The following is a 19,696-nucleotide window of genomic DNA, read 5'->3' on the forward strand; positions in this document are numbered from 1 at the left end:
GTTCCAACATGCTAAATTGAACTAACAAGATAATTGAATGAAAAAGATAATTTTACAGTTCTGCACAGTACCCATTTATGCATTGCAAGTTTAGTATTCTTTACAGTGATGGTATTAGACCACCTCGACTGGAAAAAAAATCAGTTGCAATTAATATCCAGACAAAGTAAAAAAAACGCAGAGGGGGCAGTCCGGGATTGCTCCAGGTTCCTGTCTTCGGGGGGAGTCTGGGATCGCGGAAGAGCTCTTCCGCAACTGCTTGGAGTCAGTGGACTGGTCCATATTCAAGAATTCAGTGGCCAATCTAGACGAGTATGCACCACTGTCACAGGCTTGAGTAAGTGAGTCGAAGATTACATGCCAAAGAAGATAGTGTGTGCGTTCCCCAACTGGAAGCCATGGTTAAACCAAGAGATCCATTCCCTACTGAAGTCCAGGCCTGAGGCGTTAAAGAAAGGTGGACCCCAACCTATACAAGAAATCTAGCCGAGACCTCCGCAAAACCATTAGGGACATCAAGAAATAATGCCAGACCAAGCTAGAGTCACAGACTGACATCACGGACTCTCGTCAGTTATGGAAAGGCTTAAACAATATAACGGGCAACAAAGCAAAAGTGGAATCTCTGGCAACAGAGCACCCCTCCCTGATGAGCTCAATGCATTCTATGCTCATTTCAAGCAGGAAGCCAACATTCCGTTACTGCCCCAACAGCCTCGGGCACACCTATACCCACCGTCATAGTCTCAGAAGTCAGACGGTCTTCTTGAAAGTGAACCAACGGAAAGCAGCAGGTCAAACAAAGAACAAAGAAATGTACAGCACAGGAACAGGCCCTTCGGCCCTCCAAGCCCGTGCCGACCATGCTGCCCGACTAAACTACAATCTTCTACACTTCCTGGGTCCGTATCCTTCTATTCCCATCCTATTCATGTATTTGTCAAGATGCCCCTTAAATGTCCCTATCGTCCCTGCTTCCACTACCTCCTCCGGTAGCGAGTTCCAGGCACCCACTACCCTCTGCGTAAAAAACTTGCCTCGTACATCTACTCTAAACCTTGCCCCTCTCACCTTAAACCTATGCCCCCTAGTAATTGACCCCTCTACCCTGGGGAAAAGCCTCTGACTATCCACTCTGTCTATGCCCCTCATAATTTTGTATACCTCTATCAGGTCTCCCCTCAACCTCCTTAGTTCCAGTGAGAACAAACCGAGTTTATTCAACCGCTCCTCATAGCTAATACCCTCCATACCAGGCAACATTCTGGTAAATCTCTTCTGCACCCTCTCTAAAGCCTCCACATCCTTATGGTAGTGTGGCGACCAGAATTCAACACTATACTCCAAGTGTGGCCTAACTAAGGTTCTATACAGCTGCAACATGACTTGCCAATTCTTATACTCAATGCCCCGGCCAATGAAGGCAAGCATGCCGTATGCCTTCTTGACTACCTTCTCCACCTGAGTTGCCCCTTTCAATGACCTGTGGACTTGTACTCCTAGATCTCTTTGACTTTCAATACTCGAGGGTTCTACCATTCACTGTATATTCCCTACCTGCATTAGACCTTCCAAAATGCATTACCTCACATTTGTCCGGATTAAACTCCATCTGCCATCTCTCCGCCCAAGTCTCCAGACAATCTAAATCCTGCTGTATCCTCCGACAGTCCTCATCGCTATCCGCAATTCCACCAACCTTTGTGTCGTTTGCAAACTTACTAACTAATCAGACCAGTTACATTTTCCTCCAAATCATTTATATATACTACAAAGAGCAAAGGTCCCAGCACTGATCCCTGTGGAACACCACCGGTCACAGCCCTCCAATTAGAAAAGCATCCCTCCATTGCTACTCTCTGCCTTCTATGGCCTAGCCAGTTCTGTATCCACCTTGCCAGCTCACCCCTGATCCCGTGTGACTTCACCTTTTGTACTAGTCTACCATGAGGGACCTTGTCAAAGGCCTTACTGAAGTCCATATAGACAACATCCACTGCCCTACCTGCATCAATCATCTTAGTGACCTCCTCGAAAAACTCTATCAAGTTAGTGAGACACGACCTCCCCTTCACAAAACCGTGCTGCCTCTCACTAATACGTCCATTTGCTTCCAAATGGGAGTAGATCCTGTCTCGAAGAATTCTCTCCAGTAATTTCCCTACCACTGAAGTAAGGCTCACCGGCCTGTAGTTCCCGGGATTATCCTTGCTACCCTTCTTAAACAGAGGAACAACATTGGCTATTCTCCAGTCCTCCGGGACATCCCCTGAAGACAGCGAGGATCCAAAGATTTCTGTCAAGGCCTCAGCAATTTCCTCTCCAGCCTCCTTCAGTATTCTGGGGTAGATCCCATCAGGCCCTGGGGACTTATCTACCATAATATTTTAAGACACCCAACACCTCGTCTTTTTGGGTCACAATGTGACCCAGGCTATCTACACCCCCTTCTCCAGACTCAACATCTACCAATTCCTTCTCTTTGGTGAATACTGATGCAAAGTATTCATTTAGTACCTTGCCCATTTCCTCTGGCTCAACACATAGATTCCCTTGCCTATCCTTCAGTGGGCCAACCTAACACAAAGAGGGGTCCTGACGGAATCCCTCTTTGTGCATTCTGATCCTGCGCAGATCAACTGGTGGGTGTGTTCGCATACATCTTCAACCTCTCCCTATTCCGTTCAGAGGTTCCCACCTGATTCAAGACAACCACCACCATACTGGTGCCAAACAAGAACCAGGCAACGTGCCTCAACGACTACCATCAGGTGGCCGATCATTATGAAGTGCTTTGAGAGGTTGGTCATGAGACACATCAACTTCATATTTCCAGACTGTCTTGATCCACTGCAATTGGTCCACAGCAGACACCATCTCCCTGGCACTACATTCATCCCTGGAGCATCTCGACAACAAAGGACTCCTACATCAGATTCCTTCATTGACTACAGCTCCACCTTCAACACCATAATCTCAGCCAAGCTTTTATCCAAGCTCCAAAACCTAGGACTTGGCTCCTCCCTCTGCAACTGCATCCTCAACTTCCTGACCCATAGACCACAACCAGTAAGGATAAACAATGACACCTTCTCCACAGTTGTCCTCAATACCAGGGCCCCTCCTATATTCCTTATACACACACTACTTTGGGCAAAATTTGTCTCCAACTCCATCTACAAGTTTGCTGAAGACACGACCATAGTGGGCCAGATCTCAATCATGAGTCAGAGTACAGGAGGGAGATAGAGAACCTAGTGGAATGATGCAATGACAACAATCTCTCCCTTAATGTCAACAAAACTAAGGAGTTGGTCATCAACTTCAGGAAGTTAAGTGAACAAAAAGTGTCGTACACACCCGTCTGTAGCAATGGTGCCGAGGTGGAGATGGTTGACAGCATAAAGTTCCTAGGTGTACACATCAGAATCTAAATCTAGTTAAGAAATAGTGTTATCCATCAGCAAACATTTTCTTAATGTACAGCAATTTTAAAAATTGCAAAGTCAAGTGCAAAAATCACTCAGATGTGATGAACAGAAGTAGTTGCTTTGTGAATCCCATGAAGTTTCCGTTGACTCCTTATAAGTATGGAATTCTATTTTTTGATATCAGCGATTTAAGCCAACTGAGGATTGCTACAAATTATTCTTTGAATTTTTAAAACAAAATACCAACCCAAAGGAGGCTTCAGAAATTTGCGCTCAATTCCCTGTTCCAGCTGAAGCAAAGCAAGAGCCAGATAACGGACCACTGAGTTTACATGTTGTGGAGTACTGGTATTGGTAGATACAGAACATTTTGTTTCGGTCTTGAGTTCCAACGGTCTGAAATCATAAACCAAAAACAATATTTGTCAGTGTCACACTGCCACAGATGATCTTTTGACACATCAATTCAGCAATATATCTCACAGAATGTTATAACTTGACATTCTTGCAGCAACTATCAAATCCTTGGTATGCATCTGCAATTTATATAAATTTGATTTGGCATATGGTAAATTTAGTGAATGTTTTTTGTACTAAGTTTTAATCAGTTTAAGAAGAATGCATTAGAAACTGATGATCCTTAGTTAAGGATTTTCATACATTCACCACAACAGAGCACAATGTATACGTTTTAAGAACATTAAGTAACAGGTTCACTGAGGAAATATCTGAAAAAACAACATACATTTCAGGAGCATATTAGTGAAACCCTTTGCCAAGAAGGCAATTAACCTTGAAACATAAATACTTTGAATTTATTGCACGTAATGATGGGACCTGCAGATTAATTTTTAAAAAATAGATATCATGTATCTGTAGCTGTCGGTTTCAGGAAATCCAGACAGTGGGCGAGATTCTCTGGCCTCCCCACGACATGCTTCCAGACGGCAGGATCAGTCAATGGAATTTCCCAACGAATCCATTCCCGTATCCCCGGGAAACCCTCAACAGCGTGCTATCAGAGGACTGGAAGATCCCACAGGCTTAAACAGCTGGAAGATCCTGAGTATATCTTGTATAATAGAATCCCCCCATAGCCCTTCAATATTTCAATGTAAATCAACTGTAGAAAAGACTACACGCATGATATTAAGGGAAAGTTATCAGGCACAACTTTCCTATCAGGCACAACTTCCCGGGTGCTTCCCGACGGTCGAGCCAGCAAGACCACGGCCCGTATTTAACGGTACTTAGTGCCCACACGAGCTTCACGGTTGCCCTGCCAGCTGATTCCTCGGTAGGCGCCCGGCAGCTCCCTGGTAACAAGGGAGATCTGCTCATAAATGCTCCCTCCGAACACCCGCCCATCAGCACACAGCCATGCCACCACGTAGATCTGCTCCACGCTGCAGGGATGTCGACCTGTGACCTGCGATCAACGCAGGAAGACCAGGGACCTCCACCGGACCGCATGGGTAAGGTCACACCGGCCCCACCTGCCGCCACCCTGAACATCTCCACCCCTCGCGCACCCCCCCACCCCGCAAACAAGTCGCCGCCCTGTCACTTCTTTCCCCCCGCCCCCCCCCATTCCTGCAAGTCGGCTTCCCCCCATCTCGACCCCAGCATATTGCCGTGCCTATGCCTCAGCACACCCTGGCACCCACCAGTAAACCCCCCCCCCCCCCACAATGTATCAAACGTGCAGCTCACAATGCCCTCTGTTCGTCCCCGAAGGAGGAGATAGCCCATAATAAGCAGGAAAGGGCCCAGATGGGCGGCGGGGGTCCGGACAGAGTTCTCACCCCCGATGAGGAACAGGGCCTGGAGATAGTGGGGTTGGCAGAGGATACAGCAGTCAGCAACAGAGGTTGGCTACGCCGCAGAGGTGAGTGTACACTGCCCCTTTACCCAGAAGACCCATCTCAAGCGAATTGTTCATGTCAGACGAAATGGTCCTTCCCTCTCACTGTCCATTCTCTCGCACCCGTGGGGCAAGGGTGACTCCCAAAGGGACTGCGGACGGTGTCCAGACACGGACCTCCATTGCCACTGACCACCCACCTTGGCCCCTGGTTCTGCAGTGACACCGGTCATATAGTGCCCCAAACCCACCCTCCATCATTTCCCCCATCCACCAAACGGCCACTACCTACCAATAGGGATCTCGTGGCCTGACCAAGGGCAACGGCCAGAATAGCCCCGACAGAGGGGTGCCAGACGGGGGCCACGGAACCTTCCGCCAGCTGATGGTACCCTTGGCAGCAGGGATGGGCACCAGGGCCAGAGGCATCCACGGTGCTGGGCACCAACAAGGGGGGAAGAGATGCAGGGACAAGAGTCCGCAGTGCAAACAGTGGTCACCGTGTGGCACAGTGGACCAGTTTGGGCACAGGGGCACGCACCATGCTAACATGTCTGTCTTTCACCCCCTGCAGACAATAGATATTTGAATATAACCAGCAATGGTGGTCTTCTTCCTAGTCGCTGCAGCCCTGGGGGATGCCCAACTGCAGTACGAGCTGGAGCTGCTCGAGAAGGAGGAAGCTGCAGCAGCGGAGCATGCCCCAGAGGAACAGGAGACATCCACTGAGAATAGAGAGCCGCCTGCCCATGTCAAAGAGTCCGGCTGAGCAAGGGGATGGTGCGGCAAATCTGCAGGATGTGGGGGAATAAGGGAGGATACTCACTTCTGGTGGCCGGCAAGGCGACGGTCGCCCTGAACCTTTGTGCCAGAGACTCCTTCCAGGCGCCAAGTGGGGAACTGTCCAGGATCTCAGAGCATGCTGCACAAGTAAATCCATGCCGCCAGAGGCCCAAATGCCCAGTCGGCAGAATACATCCATTGCAATGTGGACCGAGCCCACCAGGATGCCCGGGCAGCGGGGTTCACCACAACAGCCGATATGCCCCGGGTCCAGGGGGTGATTGAAGGGATGCATGTCGCCCTACGAGCACTGGCCCATGATAGGCCGTTCTGGACAAACCGAAAGCGGTTCCACTCTTCTGAACGTGCAACTGGTGTCTGACCAGATTTTCAACATGCACATCTGTGCCCGATTCCTGGGCAGCGTGCATGATGCCTTCATATTGGCATACTCAACGGTTCCTGTCCTCTTGGAGGAGCCACCCCAGCTGGGCGGTTGGCTCCTATGTGACAGGGGTTATCCGCTGCAGTTGTGGCTGATGACACCTACCCGGATGCCGCAAACTGACGCAGAGACCCGCTACAACGGCACCCAAGCAATGACCAGCGGCGAGATTGATGGTGCTTAAGACTGAAGATGCGGTTCAGGTCCTGGACTGCTCGGAGGGGGTCCTCCAATGTAGCGCTGTGAGGGTTGCCCGATGCGTGGTGGCCTGCTGCTTCCTCGAGCAGCAAAGGGGCGATGGGCTGGCGGAGGAGGATGATTGCCAGGCCTCATCCGACAAGGAGAGTGCAGAACATGGGGATGGGCAGGACAGGGGGCCCGGGACACTTGGACCGCCTCCAGGTTCAACGACGGGGAGAGGGGGGTTATTGGAGTATGGGATTGGGGTTGGTGCTGGGGGCACAGGCTGCCCTGAGGAGGGCATGCAACTTTTTCCTGCATTGCTGTCCGGGCCAGGAGGTGTTGGCCATGGCACTGACCATCTCTGCCACTTGCACCCAGACCCAGCGACAGGCAGCAGCTGGCAGCCTCTTTCCCACCACGGGTTAGAGGGTCGGCCAACCTCTCCTGCGTGGCATCTAACAGGGTCTCAAGCTCGCCATTCGTGAAACGGGGTGCCACTCTCCTTGCTGATTTCTTGTTAGCTGGGACGGTGTGTGTGGGGAGTGAAGTGTGGGCATGCGACTGCAGCTTGTCAACCTCCCGAGTGTCAATGGCGAACCCGGTGAATCCCGCACCGTTTCTCATTGGAACCGATAGTGTTCCATGTGGCCTTCAAAAGGTGAAGTCACACGGGATCAGAGGTGAGCTGGCAAGACGGGTACAGAACTGGCTAGGTCATAGAAGGCAGAGAGTAGCAATGGAAGGATGCTGTTCTAATTGGAGGGCTGTGACCTGTGCTATTCCACAGGGATCAGTGCTGGGACCTTTGCTGTTTGTAGCATATATAAATGATTTGGAGGAAAATGTAACTGGTCTGATGAGTAAGTTTGCGGATGACACGAAGGTTGGTGGAGTTGAGGATAGCGATGAGGACTGTCAGAGGATACAGCAGGATTTAGATCGTGTGGAGACTTGGGCGGAGAGATGGCAGATGGAGTTTAATCTGGACAAATGTGAGGTAATGAATTTTGGAAGGCCTAATGCAGGTAGGGAATATACAGTGAATGGTAGAACCCTCAAGAGTATTGACAGTCAGAGAGATCTAGGTGCACAGGTCCACAGGTCACTGAAAGGGGCAACACAGGTGGAGAAGATAGTCAAGAACACATACGGCATTCTTGCCTTCATTGGCCGGGGCATTGAGTATAAGAATTGGCAAGTCATTTTTCAGCTGTATAGAACCTTAGTTCGGCCACACTTGGAGTATAGTGTTCAATTCTGGTCGCCACACTACCAGAAGGATATGGAGGCTTTGGAGAGGGCGCAGAAGAGGTTTACCAGGATGTTGCCTGGTATGGAGGGCATTAGCTATGAGGAGAGGTTGAACAAACTCGGTTTGTTCTCACTGGAACGACGGAGGTTGAGGGGCGACATGATAGAGGTCTACAAAATTATAAGGGGCACAGAGTGGATAGTCAGAGGCTTTTTCCCAGGGTATCACGGTCAATTACTAGGGGGTATAGGTTTAAGGTGCAAGGGGCAAGGTTTAGTGGAGATAAACAAGGCAAGTTTTTTTTTTTTTTTTACACAAGAGGGTAGTGAATGCCTGAAACTCACTGCTGGAGGTGGTGATGGAAGCAGGGACGATAGTGACGTTTAAGGGGCGTCTTGACAAATACATGAATAGGATGGGAAAAGAGGGATACGGACCCTGGAAGTGTAGAAGATTTTAGTTTAGATGGGCAGCATGGTCGGCGCAGGCGTGGAGAGCTGAAGGGCCTGTTCCTGTGCTGTACTTTTCTTTGTTCTTTGTGGCGCCGGTGCTAGCCCCTCAATGGTCATTCAATCGGTCCCAATGCGGTGCCAGTTCTGGTGTCGTAGAAGTTCACAAATCCTGCCTTGGCATCAACACTTAGTCTCAGGAACGGAGAATTCCGATGCAGGTCTTTTTTCACCGGATTTTTAAAAAAATATAAATCACACCGTCTCCTCTGGAAGTCCAAAGTCAAACTCAAGCGTACCATTAAGCATGCTCCCAAAGGGAACAGGATATGTTAGGATGTTGCTACAGACAATGTAGGAATGGACGTGCAGGGTTTACTAAGGACCAAGAGATTTGCTTGGGCCAATAATACGAACTGGTTCCTGCATATCTACTTTGATTTAAAATATACAGAACAGATTTCCCCCACCCAATTAAAAAACAAAGGGATTCTCAAAAGGCTTAGTTTCATCTAGTTGTTAGAGCATAAATATTCAGAAAGAATTTGAATGGCCATATTTTGACTTAAATCACAGAAAATAAAAACATATTGGTTATACCTGTCTTTAGAGTTATATCTATTGTTCATGCTTTCAAGCTCTTTAACTTCTTCTCCCTCAATTTTAATAGTTCCATTTTCCTTAAAATTATTTTCCAATAACCGAATACCATTTTGTGTAGGGGTTGCTTCACTCAACAATTCATACTGTCCAGTTTCCAGCGCTTCTTTCCAAGCACGCCGCTCCATCACCTGTTCATAGAAAACATTTGTTAGGCATTCTATGCAAAACAAATGAACTCATTTGTTCCACTGTAAAAGGTCTCAACTTAGTCATTTGATACACAATTGCATAATTGGAAATTAATGCACACAAAGAACAAGTTTGAGAATGTATGGAATTGTAAAATTTGTACCACTGTATACACTTAATTTGATCACATTTACTTATGCCGCATAAAAGCTGAACTACCCATAGATACACCTTCCACTCTAGTCCATGAATGATTAAATTTCATTGCCAGCTGCTTTCATTGCAAACCCCACTTTTTAAAAGTATGAAAGAAAACCAGTTTGCACCATATGTGGTAAAGTTTATTATTTTATTTGAAAGGCACGTTTTGCTGGATCGAAACTCACATGCAAACAGCTGGCAATACTTGTTTTTATTGAAAGCTTGGTCACACATTCTGACCCTCGAAAACCCTCTCAAATGTGGCTCCACATATTATTTAAACCCCCAAAGCAGCTGCTTTCCTTGCACCAATTGGCGAGTTGCTATTTTTGGAAAACTGGACAGCAATTTTATCCCTGATCTCACAAAGTTTTTGAGCCCCATCTGAACTTCAAAAATTGTCCATTACTTTATCCAGACCCATTCTCTGGACACCTCTCAAAAAACTCTTTCCCATCTTCTGTCCACTCCATTTGCAAGTTTTCTCCACAATTAAAGCTACCCCTCGTTTCGGACGCCTAACGAATTCTTAAAATGCAGTTTGGTAAATAAAATCACTTTCCCATAAGAATCCATGTAACAAGGATGGGTTACATTCCGGTCTTCTAATTTTCATGTTAGAAACCCCTGCCTTGAACCCAACCAGTCAAAAAGTCAATTTTACTAACTCTTACTACTTGCTGCTGGATTCCGGATTGCCAGTTCTCGGCCTGCTACTTGTTGACTCTCACTCCCAATTACTGCTTCCTTTCCCCAACCACGAGGCAGAAAGCAGGAAAACATGAAATGCTTCATGATGAAAGTCATGGATTGAGAGGAAGAAGCAGTAAAGTGACCGAATGCTTTTAAAAAAGCGAAATAACCAGGCTAAAATGAAAATGGGGGCACCGCTATTCAGGGAACATCCTTAATTTACCAACTATGTTAAAGAAAAAACAGATTATTAGAATGGGCTTCAAACAGGGATACATATACTCCAAAACAATCTTGTTTTTATTACTTACCCCAATTACTGTAGCCTCTCAACGTCAGTAGTCTCCTTAATATTCAACTGAGAACTCAATTAGATAATGTGCTCCCACATTACAGGCACAGTGGTTAGCACTGCTGTCTCACAGCACCAGGGACCCAGGTTTGATTCTGACCTTGGGTGACTGTGTGGAATTAGCACATTCTCCCAGTGTCTGCCTGGGTTTCCTCCGGGTGCTCCGGTTTCCTCCCACAGTCCAAAGATGTGCAGGTTAGCTGGATTGGTCATGCTAAATTGCCCTTAGTGTCTAAAGATTAGGTGGGGTTACAGGGATAGGGTAGGGGATTGGGCCTCGGTAGGGTGCTTTTTCGGAGGGTCGGTGCAGACCCGATGGGCCAAATGGCCTCATTCTGCACTGTAGGGAGTCTATGATTCCAAATCATACTGTCTTGCAAGGGTTTTTATAATAACTCAATTTCCATTGACACAAAATAATGGGAAGGAAGGGGAAAAACATGGAGTGTTAAGGATTCAAATACAAGTAATTGTACTTGAACATACAAGCATAAGAAAAAAACTGAGTGGGAAAGTTGATAAAAGTGTGAAAGAAAACTACATATACAGAAAGTATGCGTTATATATATTATGTAGAGATCATAAAAATACAAAATTACAAATCTTGAAATATATTTCTATTTTCATATTGTAATACACACTTTTATTCCTCCTAGAGTTCCTTGCCAGGTTCGATCTTCAATGTCCAGCAACAGATCCTTCAACCGCAGTTCAAGTTGCTTCTCAGCAGATAATACGGAAGTGTCATGTGTACTTTGAGCACCTCTGGAAGTATTTCGAACACTCTTGTTCTCCACTGGAGCTTTATCTGGGAATCAGTATCATATTGGATTGATTTGCATTCTTTCTCAGCACTTAGCAAGCCATTCCATTCCCTCCTGCATTACCCTCATCATTTTTGATACTTCATTTGCAGTAGATCTCAGCCAATACCGTTACTTGAACCACCCCGAGAGCACATGGTATCTCAATTGCTCGGACATAATTGTAAAGTCGGCCACCGTGACTCACGTAATGAAATGAGCTCAATCTGGTCACCAGCTGAGCATCTACAATACTCCTGGGTCAGGAGGACAATCCAACCTCAGGTTAAGTTGGAGTTAGAACACGTTACTGTGCAAAATACTAAATAGGACTTTTAGCTGGCATTCTGATATCAAGTTAGCAAAAGTAAAAATAGTCAATTACAAAAATAAAAGGGACACATGAGCTTTCAATTTCAGACTAGAGCTTATGAAATCTGAACATTTTAAGCAGATAGAATGTTGACTATTTCATGAATTTATGCTTTACTGTTATAGGAATAATTCATTAAATGTAAAGAGAACAGAAAACTGGAATGAACTAAATCACAATGTGCCTGTCCATAACGTCAGCTTGTGGGAAACTGAAATGCTGCAGCCACAACAAAATTTATTATTTCAATCAAAGCAAAATTTTACCCCAAAATAATACAGAATTACAGGTAACCTCAAATTATGGATGGCCTTTTCCCCATTTATCCAAAGTACCATCTTATATTCCATTGTTGTGAACGGTAAATATTAATAGCATTCTGGCATTCACGTGTAAGAATATGTTGAGGTCAAGTAATTGCCAAATTAAGACCTTACCCGGAATGTTGAATCTTTCCACAGGAAAGTTAATAAGCAACTCGGTTAGTCGGCTTTTATCCTGGAGAAGAGTTTCTTTCAAAGAGTTCTCTCTATTTCCCCTGGAGTTAAGTGCTTCAATCAGTTGATTTAATTGTTCTGGTGATGAGTAAAAGCACCATCGATTCGGTTTGTTTACTGGCCTGTGCAACTGTGCTGAATAACTGGTGTCAAGAATTTGGTCCTGTTTTGAGGTAGATGGCTGCGATGATTGCAAAGAAGAACCTGAAGAGTTTTGGGCCGGAGAAACATTTTTGCAATGTTGCTCGTGCTGCTTTAGGTCCATCTTCCCTGAAGCTCCATTCCCTGAGGATTCATTACCTTGTGTTTTATCAGAAAGTTTATTTCCCTGAGATGCCAAGTTCTCACTTAGAGTTTTGACGGGGCAAGGCTGCAACATGTCCTCCATCAAACCTTCGTAATCTTCCTCCACAAACAATCCAGGCACAGAATTTAAGACCCAATACCTACGGTACATACGGTCACGTCCCAAAGGGAGAATATTGGTGCAAGATATAGCATTTTGAATTTTGCCTCCAAGTTCTTTTTCCTTTTTTTGCTGCTCATGTTTCAAAGCTTCCTCTTCCTCTGGAGTTAAGATTTCTTTCCTTTCTATTACAACTGCTTCAGTTTCCTCACGATTCTGGGTGCTTTTAAACCCAACTTGAGTTTTCTTTCCTATATATGCACAGGAAAAGAACAACAAGATTCTAATACTCAAAATGCAGTCTCACAGCATATTGACTGAAATATTACAGCACAGGAGATAGCCATTTGGTACAATTCCCATCTTTAGTACTCTCCCTTTAATAACAAATATCTGTTCCAAATGCCTTTCCTTGTATTGTTTTATATTTTCCTTTCAAGCACTTACTAAATTTCATCAGAAAGTACAACCAGGTTTACCAATTGGAATACAGATATGATGTAGTAAACCAACTTTTATTTTAAAATTTTAAAACTCAAACAGTCATCTTCTCCTGGTCATTAGCATGGCAGAAGAAAATATCAATACAGGAAATAGTAATTCGGTGTTCAACCTTTTTGACTCCTTATACTTGATCCCAAATCTTCCTCATCTTCCGTGGCTGTTTCATGCCCTCTATCCTTGTGTGCAGACTCCCGGCTCTCTGTGCTGGTATCGAGCTCTTCCTGAGCTATGTCCTCTTCACTAAAAGAAAAAAAAAAGTACTCTTTCATAAATGGATGTCCTTTATCACTATAATATTTCACTATTCCTGCTGTATTGTTCCAGTCACATCCCAATGGCTCAATTCCATCTTTTTTGTTATCAGAAACTAAAAAATGAGTGGGCCTTACAGTCAGTCAAGGCTGTTCTGCCATGATATAGAATCTCGCTTGATCTAATCTTGGCCTCAACATCTCTTTGCTGCTTGTTCCCCATAACTTTAAACTCATCTAGTTTAAAAATCTGCATCTCAGCCGTGAATATGTTCAAAGATTCAGCCGCTTCCTCTTCCTTCCATCCCACTGTTCAGGACCCAAAACGCTCCGAGGAATAATGATTTCCTTGCACTTTTCAATTTTGTATACAGCATTCATTATTCTCTCTGTTCAGTCTTCAGACATGATCCGGAGTTACCAGTCACCTGTCATTTTAATATTCCATCTTCTCCCACTCTGACCTATTTGTCCTTCAGTATTCAAATAAAGCTCAAAGAACAACATCTCATTTTAACTCGGCACTCTACAGCATTCTGGGCTTAACAGTGACCATTTGCCCCATTTTGCTTTGGTTGCTTATTTTTTCACCTTGTTTCACACCTCTCAGCATATCTGTTGTTTCTTTGTAATTCCCTTTGGCCTCACACCGTGGGCAGCACGGTAGCATTGTGGATAGCACAATTGCTTCACAGCTCCAGGGTCCGAGGTTCGATTCCGGCTTGGGTCACTGTCTGTGCGGAGTCTACTTATCCTCCCAGTGTGTGCGTGGGTTTCCTCCGGGTGCTCCGGTTTCCTCCCACGGTCCAAATATGTGCAGGTTAGGTGGATTGGCCATGATAAATTGCCCTTAGTGTTGGGTGGGGTTACTGGGTTATGGGGATAGGGTGGAGGTGTTGACCTAGGGTGGGGTGCTCTTTCCAAGAGCCGGTGCAGACTTGATGGGCCGAATGGCCTCCTTCTGCATTGTAAATTGTATGAAACCGTAATTTCTTCCTGTCTTCCACAGTATCAAAGACCTGCTCTTGTGCTTCTGGCATCCTCCCTCCCCCTTACTTCAAAACCCATTATATTTCTAACTTTTCCCAGTTGTAACAAAAAGCCAGAGGCAGTGACTTAGTGGCAATGTCACTGGGCCAATATTCCAGAGGCTCAGGCGAATGCTCTGGGGACACGAGTTCAAATCCCACCATGGCAACTAATGGAATGTAAATTTAATTAATTAATAAATGTGGAATCGAGGGCAGCACGATGGCGCAGTGGGTTAGCACTGCTGCCTCACGGTGCCGAGGTCCCAGGTTCGATCCCGGCTCTGGGTCACTGTCCGTGTGGAGTTTGCACATTCTCCCCATGTTTGTGTGGGTTTCACCCCCACAACCCAAAGATGTGCAGGGTAGGTGGATTGGCCACGCTAAATTGCCCCTTAATTGGAAAAAATGAATTGGTAAATTTATAAAAAAATAAATAAATGTGGAATTGAAAGCTAGTCTCAGTAATCATGACCATGAAACTATCATCCATTGTTGTTATAAACCCATTTGATTCACAAAGTCCCTCATGGAAGGAAATCTGTTAACCTGGCTTACATGCGACTCCAAACCAACTGCCCTCTACAAGCCAGTTTAATGGTGTTATGTATTTAAGTAACATATCTCTGCTGGTGAAACATCACATAATTTGCAGTGCTATCAGCAGAGTGTTTACGTGGGCTTTAGTTTTCCACCTTCGTATTGCATGAGAGACAAGTCCTGAATAAACCTTGCAGAGTATTTGGAAGAAGCCCAAATGTGTGGCAGCTCCACACCCGTTTCTCTTTGCAGCACATGGAGAATATAACAAAAGGTAATTAGGAAATGATAACAATTGCTAGCCTTGCCAACCATGCTCACATCCCATAAAAGAATGTTAAAAAAAAACATCGACTCAGTCTCTCTCCCCCCACATATGCGGTCAGACCAGTTGACTACTTCTGGCATTTTGTGTTTTCATATCATTTCTAATTCCTGCACTGATGTCATAACAGAGCGACCATACGTCCTTGCCCTTTCTGCCGAACCTTCCAGAATGTCAAGTACCCCCAAATATTCAATTCCTAGCTCAGGTCATCATCTTCGAACAGTAGGGCTGATTTGAGCCTGCGTTAGCCATCAGTGAGAAAGGCTACGAGAGTGGAAAATTCAGTGAGAATCGGAAAACACTATTTGCTCCAGCGAGATTCTGTTTTCCAAGACGTTACAAGAATCCTGTCACGGAAGGCTGGGAACCTCACTTAAATACATTATATCATTAGCGAGTCCCCCCACTCCCACTGAATATTCATCAGATTTACAACAGCTGTATTAAAAACAAGAACCTGGCAGCCTCGCCTCCGAAGAGGAGATGGGAGGTGTGTGCTCAGGTCGCCATTACCCTGCCAGTTTCCAAGGAAACACCAGCAAGGACACAGGATATCCAATTCGGGGCTGGCAGTGGGAATGAACCCCCACACCTCCTGCAGCACACTCAGTGAAGCCAGATAGCATGAGTGTATCGGAGGCTTCCTGTTAGAAGGCTCGTTTAATCCACAACCCTCGAGAGCGGAGGGAATGAGGATGCCCTCAAAGGGTGAAGTTGACATGTTAATTTTAGTCTTCACAGCATCAGGTATGCCAGGTGCCTCATCAGGTCCCCAACCCTGCCATCACGAGTCAATTGTGCCAACTTAGTCAGCACTGCAATGCTTGTGTGCCACTGATTGGCACCCAATAAGGCAGTTTCCGTTTGGCACCCAATAAGGCAGTTTCTGTTTAAGGACTATCCCTCAGTTTATTTGATTTAGCTTACTTGGTCATTTATGCTGATCAAAATAGTTGAAAGCATTGAGCTCCAAGGCTCAAACTCACATCTACACAACAGTGAGGTGACACAGATGTGGCCCCCAATGCAAGGCGTTATGGTCAGGGCATTGTCAGGACTCCGCATCTATCATTTTGATTTTCTCTTCTTCTCAGTTTTTGATTTTGGAGAATCCTGGAGCCAGTCGAGTTGGCAATCACCAGCAGCAGCGACATCAATGTGCCGCTGCACTCGGCAAGAACCAGAATCCTACAAAATAGTGGGAGGCATACCTCAGCTGCTGTTGCCTCCTCAGTCAGGGGTCCTGGTTTATGTTTCATTATCTCTTGGATGAAGTGGACAGACTCTCTTACTTTTTCAGCTAATGACACCCTCATAACAATGGAATGCTGGCACACGAGAGGCCGGAGTGTTGGTGTGAGGGAGACCCTTCCCTGGACGTGGAAACCTGGCCCAGGAGCGGCGTGGCATTACTGCATCATCAATGTGAGAAGTGAGACACACATTGCGCTGTCAATCTCACACTGCACACGGATGAAACACCGAGTTTGCAAAGGGGTTTGCAGAGCATGGCACATGACAGCGTAGAGGCTCTTTATGGGTGATCAGGGAAGTGATTTTCAATGTTAGTTAGTTATTACAATTGTGAATTTTCTCTAGGTTCATCTGTGCCCACTAGATGCCTTTAGTTCATTGTCTTCCTCACCCACCCACTAAGTTTAGGTGCATCCCCAGGATCTGCAGCTGAGGTTGAGATCCAGAAGCCGCCGTCCTCTGGCGCTGACATTCGTGGATTCCCACAAGTGCCGGCATCATGTGGTTAAAGCCCCTGTATCATGGAGCTCACATCTTCAGCAATGACGATCATGAGCTGAACCATGGAGTGGATCCTCCACCATGCAGTGAAAAAATGAAATGCAAATGTAAAATCGCTTATTGTCACAAGTAGGCTTCAAATGAAGTTACGGTGAAAAGTCCCTAGTCGCCACATTCCGGTGCCTGTTCGGGGAGGCTGGTACGGGAATTGAACCGTGCTGCTGGCCTGCCTTGGTCTGCTTTCAAAGCCACCGATTTAGCCCTATGATAAACCAGCTCCTTAGTGTACATCCTGCGCCAACGTCTCCACTGCGAACACCACCCTCAGAGCTTGTCCTGCAATGAGACAGATGGGAAGAGTGGAGGTGGGAATCACAACATATCAAATGGGGGATGAAGTGTGGCATGCATGGGAGGAGAATGGAAGTGGGCATTTGAGTGGCACTAAAGCTACTGGGGACAGGGTACAAGTTCTGAAACCCTATGAGGTGGATGGGAGCGAGAACACCATAAGAGGTGCGAGGGCTGTATCAAGGGGTGCTGAGGGAGACAGAAGTCATTTATCTTCTTACAACACAGCAGCCAGTCCTCCTTTGGAGTGAGCGGCAACTGACAATTGCAGCCACAGCCTCCCAGGTGGGGTTGGTCATATTGCTGGATGGACAGAGAGTAGAGGGTTTCCCGCCTCAGCTCAATCCCATCGAGAGGTTTGCTGGGAGTTCCCGCTGTGAAATGTGGTGCTATCTTTCTGGCGCCATCACCTCAGTTGGACTTGGAACGAGTACAGGGAAGGTATTTAAAAGGAGTGCTGCACTGATTACAGAGGTTTTCCCAGGGCGAGTACACTAAAGGCAAGCCTTTACTTCGAACTGAATCATGTGGAGAAAGTCAATGTGCGGAGAAAGTCAATGCTGCTAAAGAGGCTGAATATACAGTGAGTTTTCTCAGGGGCTGGATTCTGCCCAGTTCTCACCGGAACCGACACTGAAAATATATGGTCAGAGTTCGCCCAATGTCTTGTTAACACGATCATAACAATTCACTTATATTTGTCAACCATTACATATGGCAAGTCGCTCAACCTCAGGGAAGCTGCCTAACGTTGCAGATAATTAGTTGTTTTTTTAAAAACAGAACATGCTGACACATTCACTGCAACAATTAACTATAACATTAAAGTATTGAAACAAAGTAAAAGTTCATCACTCAAAAATATGACGAAAGATGATTGTGCCCTAAATCTAAACAGAACACGAGTGGCGAGACTAGCTGCTAAAAAAAAACCAGAATAAATATTTCAAACTGGAGATAGAGTAATTAGACCAAGGAGGAGTTAAAATTATGCAAAAGATTTTTAGATAAATACAAGAGAAGCTTGAAATAAGTGCAACTACATGCGGAGACCTTAATTCAAACAAAAGCCAGCATAGATTTGTTAAACAGAAATTGTGTTTGTCTATCTTAGCGGAGATCTTTCACAAAGTAACAGAGAGGGTTGATTAGGGTGGCGCAAGAGTATATGAACATAAGAAATAGGAATAGACCACATAGCCTCAACTCCAGTTACCCATATCCCTTCGACAGAATTCTCTGGTGGAGACAGTTCGTTATCATCCGTTGGCATGATCTTCTGGTCCTGCTGAAGTAGATGTCTTTCCCTTGCTAATGCCACTGTCAGGGAACCCGCAGCAGAGGTCGACTTTGGCAGGAGCATCTCTGCCAAGTGGGAAGGTCTGGAAAATTCCACCCCTTGATTTCCTGAGGCACCAAAAATCTACCTCAACCTTAAATACATCCAACCCACTGAGGTGGAGAATTAAAAGGATTCATGAGTCTCGGTCGAGTCAAGAAATTTCTCCTAGTCTCAGTTCTACATGATCATCTTATCCTGAGACTGTGCTCTAGATTCCCCAGTCAGGGGAGATGACATCTTGGTGCTTATCCTGCCAAGCAACTTAAGAAGCTTGTATGTTTCAATGAAATTACCATTCATTCTTCTAAACTCCAGAGAACAGACACCTAATTTACTCAGCTTCTCATTAATCTCACGAGCGTGTTCCACTGAAAATGCAAGTATACCCTACCCTAAATAGTGAGGTCAATGCTGCACACAGCACCCCAGGTGTGGTCTCACCAAAGCTCTGTACAAGTATAAATGTAGCACGATTTCTTCAACCTTACACTCCAATCCCCTCGCAACAAGGCCAAAATGTCACTTGCCTTCCTTATTGCTTGCTGAGCCGGCATACTTAGTTTGTATTCCTTGTACGAGTACACCCAAATCTCTCAGAACAACATTGAAAGATTTTTAAAAATATATCACTTTCAGTTTTTAGTACCAAAAAGTGAATAACCTTGCACTTCCCCACATTATACTCCCAATAGTTGCTCACTCAGTTAACATGCCTATATTCTATTGCTTTGCAGCTTCTCAGACCTCCTTACATTCCCACCCTAGTTTTGTATTGTCAGCAAACTTGGTACATTACTCAGTCTCATCTACGTCATTAATATAGATTGTGAACAGCTGAGGGACCACTGATCCTTGTGGCAATCCACTAATTACCGCAAGCCAACTTGAAACTGTTCAGATTATCCCTACACTTTGCTTCCCGTCTGTTAATCAACTCTCTATCCATGGTAATTTACTATCCCCAACTCCATGTGGCACCTTATCAAATGTTTTTTAGAAATCCAAGTAGACCAACATCTCCTGGTGTCCTATTATCTACCCTACCAGCTACATCTTCAATGTTATGTGTATAG

General features: G+C 45.5%; 1 protein-coding gene across 2 annotated transcripts in view; it reads right to left on the reverse strand.

The window, feature by feature from the left end:
- Positions 1 to 19,696, reverse strand: part of baz1a (bromodomain adjacent to zinc finger domain, 1A) — a 118,094-nt gene that overhangs the window by 36,410 nt on the left and 61,988 nt on the right. For both annotated transcript variants that reach the window (XM_072488672.1, XM_072488663.1), the window contains exons 17-21: positions 13,138 to 13,268; positions 12,059 to 12,775; positions 11,087 to 11,253; positions 9,008 to 9,198; positions 3,679 to 3,827 (exon numbers count right to left, since the gene is read on the reverse strand). In XM_072488672.1, coding sequence (XP_072344773.1) covers positions 3,679 to 3,827; positions 9,008 to 9,198; positions 11,087 to 11,253; positions 12,059 to 12,775; positions 13,138 to 13,268 — 1,355 coding nt within the window. The remainder of the gene's footprint in view (positions 1 to 3,678; positions 3,828 to 9,007; positions 9,199 to 11,086; positions 11,254 to 12,058; positions 12,776 to 13,137; positions 13,269 to 19,696) is intronic.

Source organism: Scyliorhinus torazame, chromosome 2 (genome assembly GCF_047496885.1).
Source record: "Scyliorhinus torazame isolate Kashiwa2021f chromosome 2, sScyTor2.1, whole genome shotgun sequence".
Classification (NCBI taxonomy): Eukaryota; Metazoa; Chordata; class Chondrichthyes; order Carcharhiniformes; family Scyliorhinidae; genus Scyliorhinus; species Scyliorhinus torazame.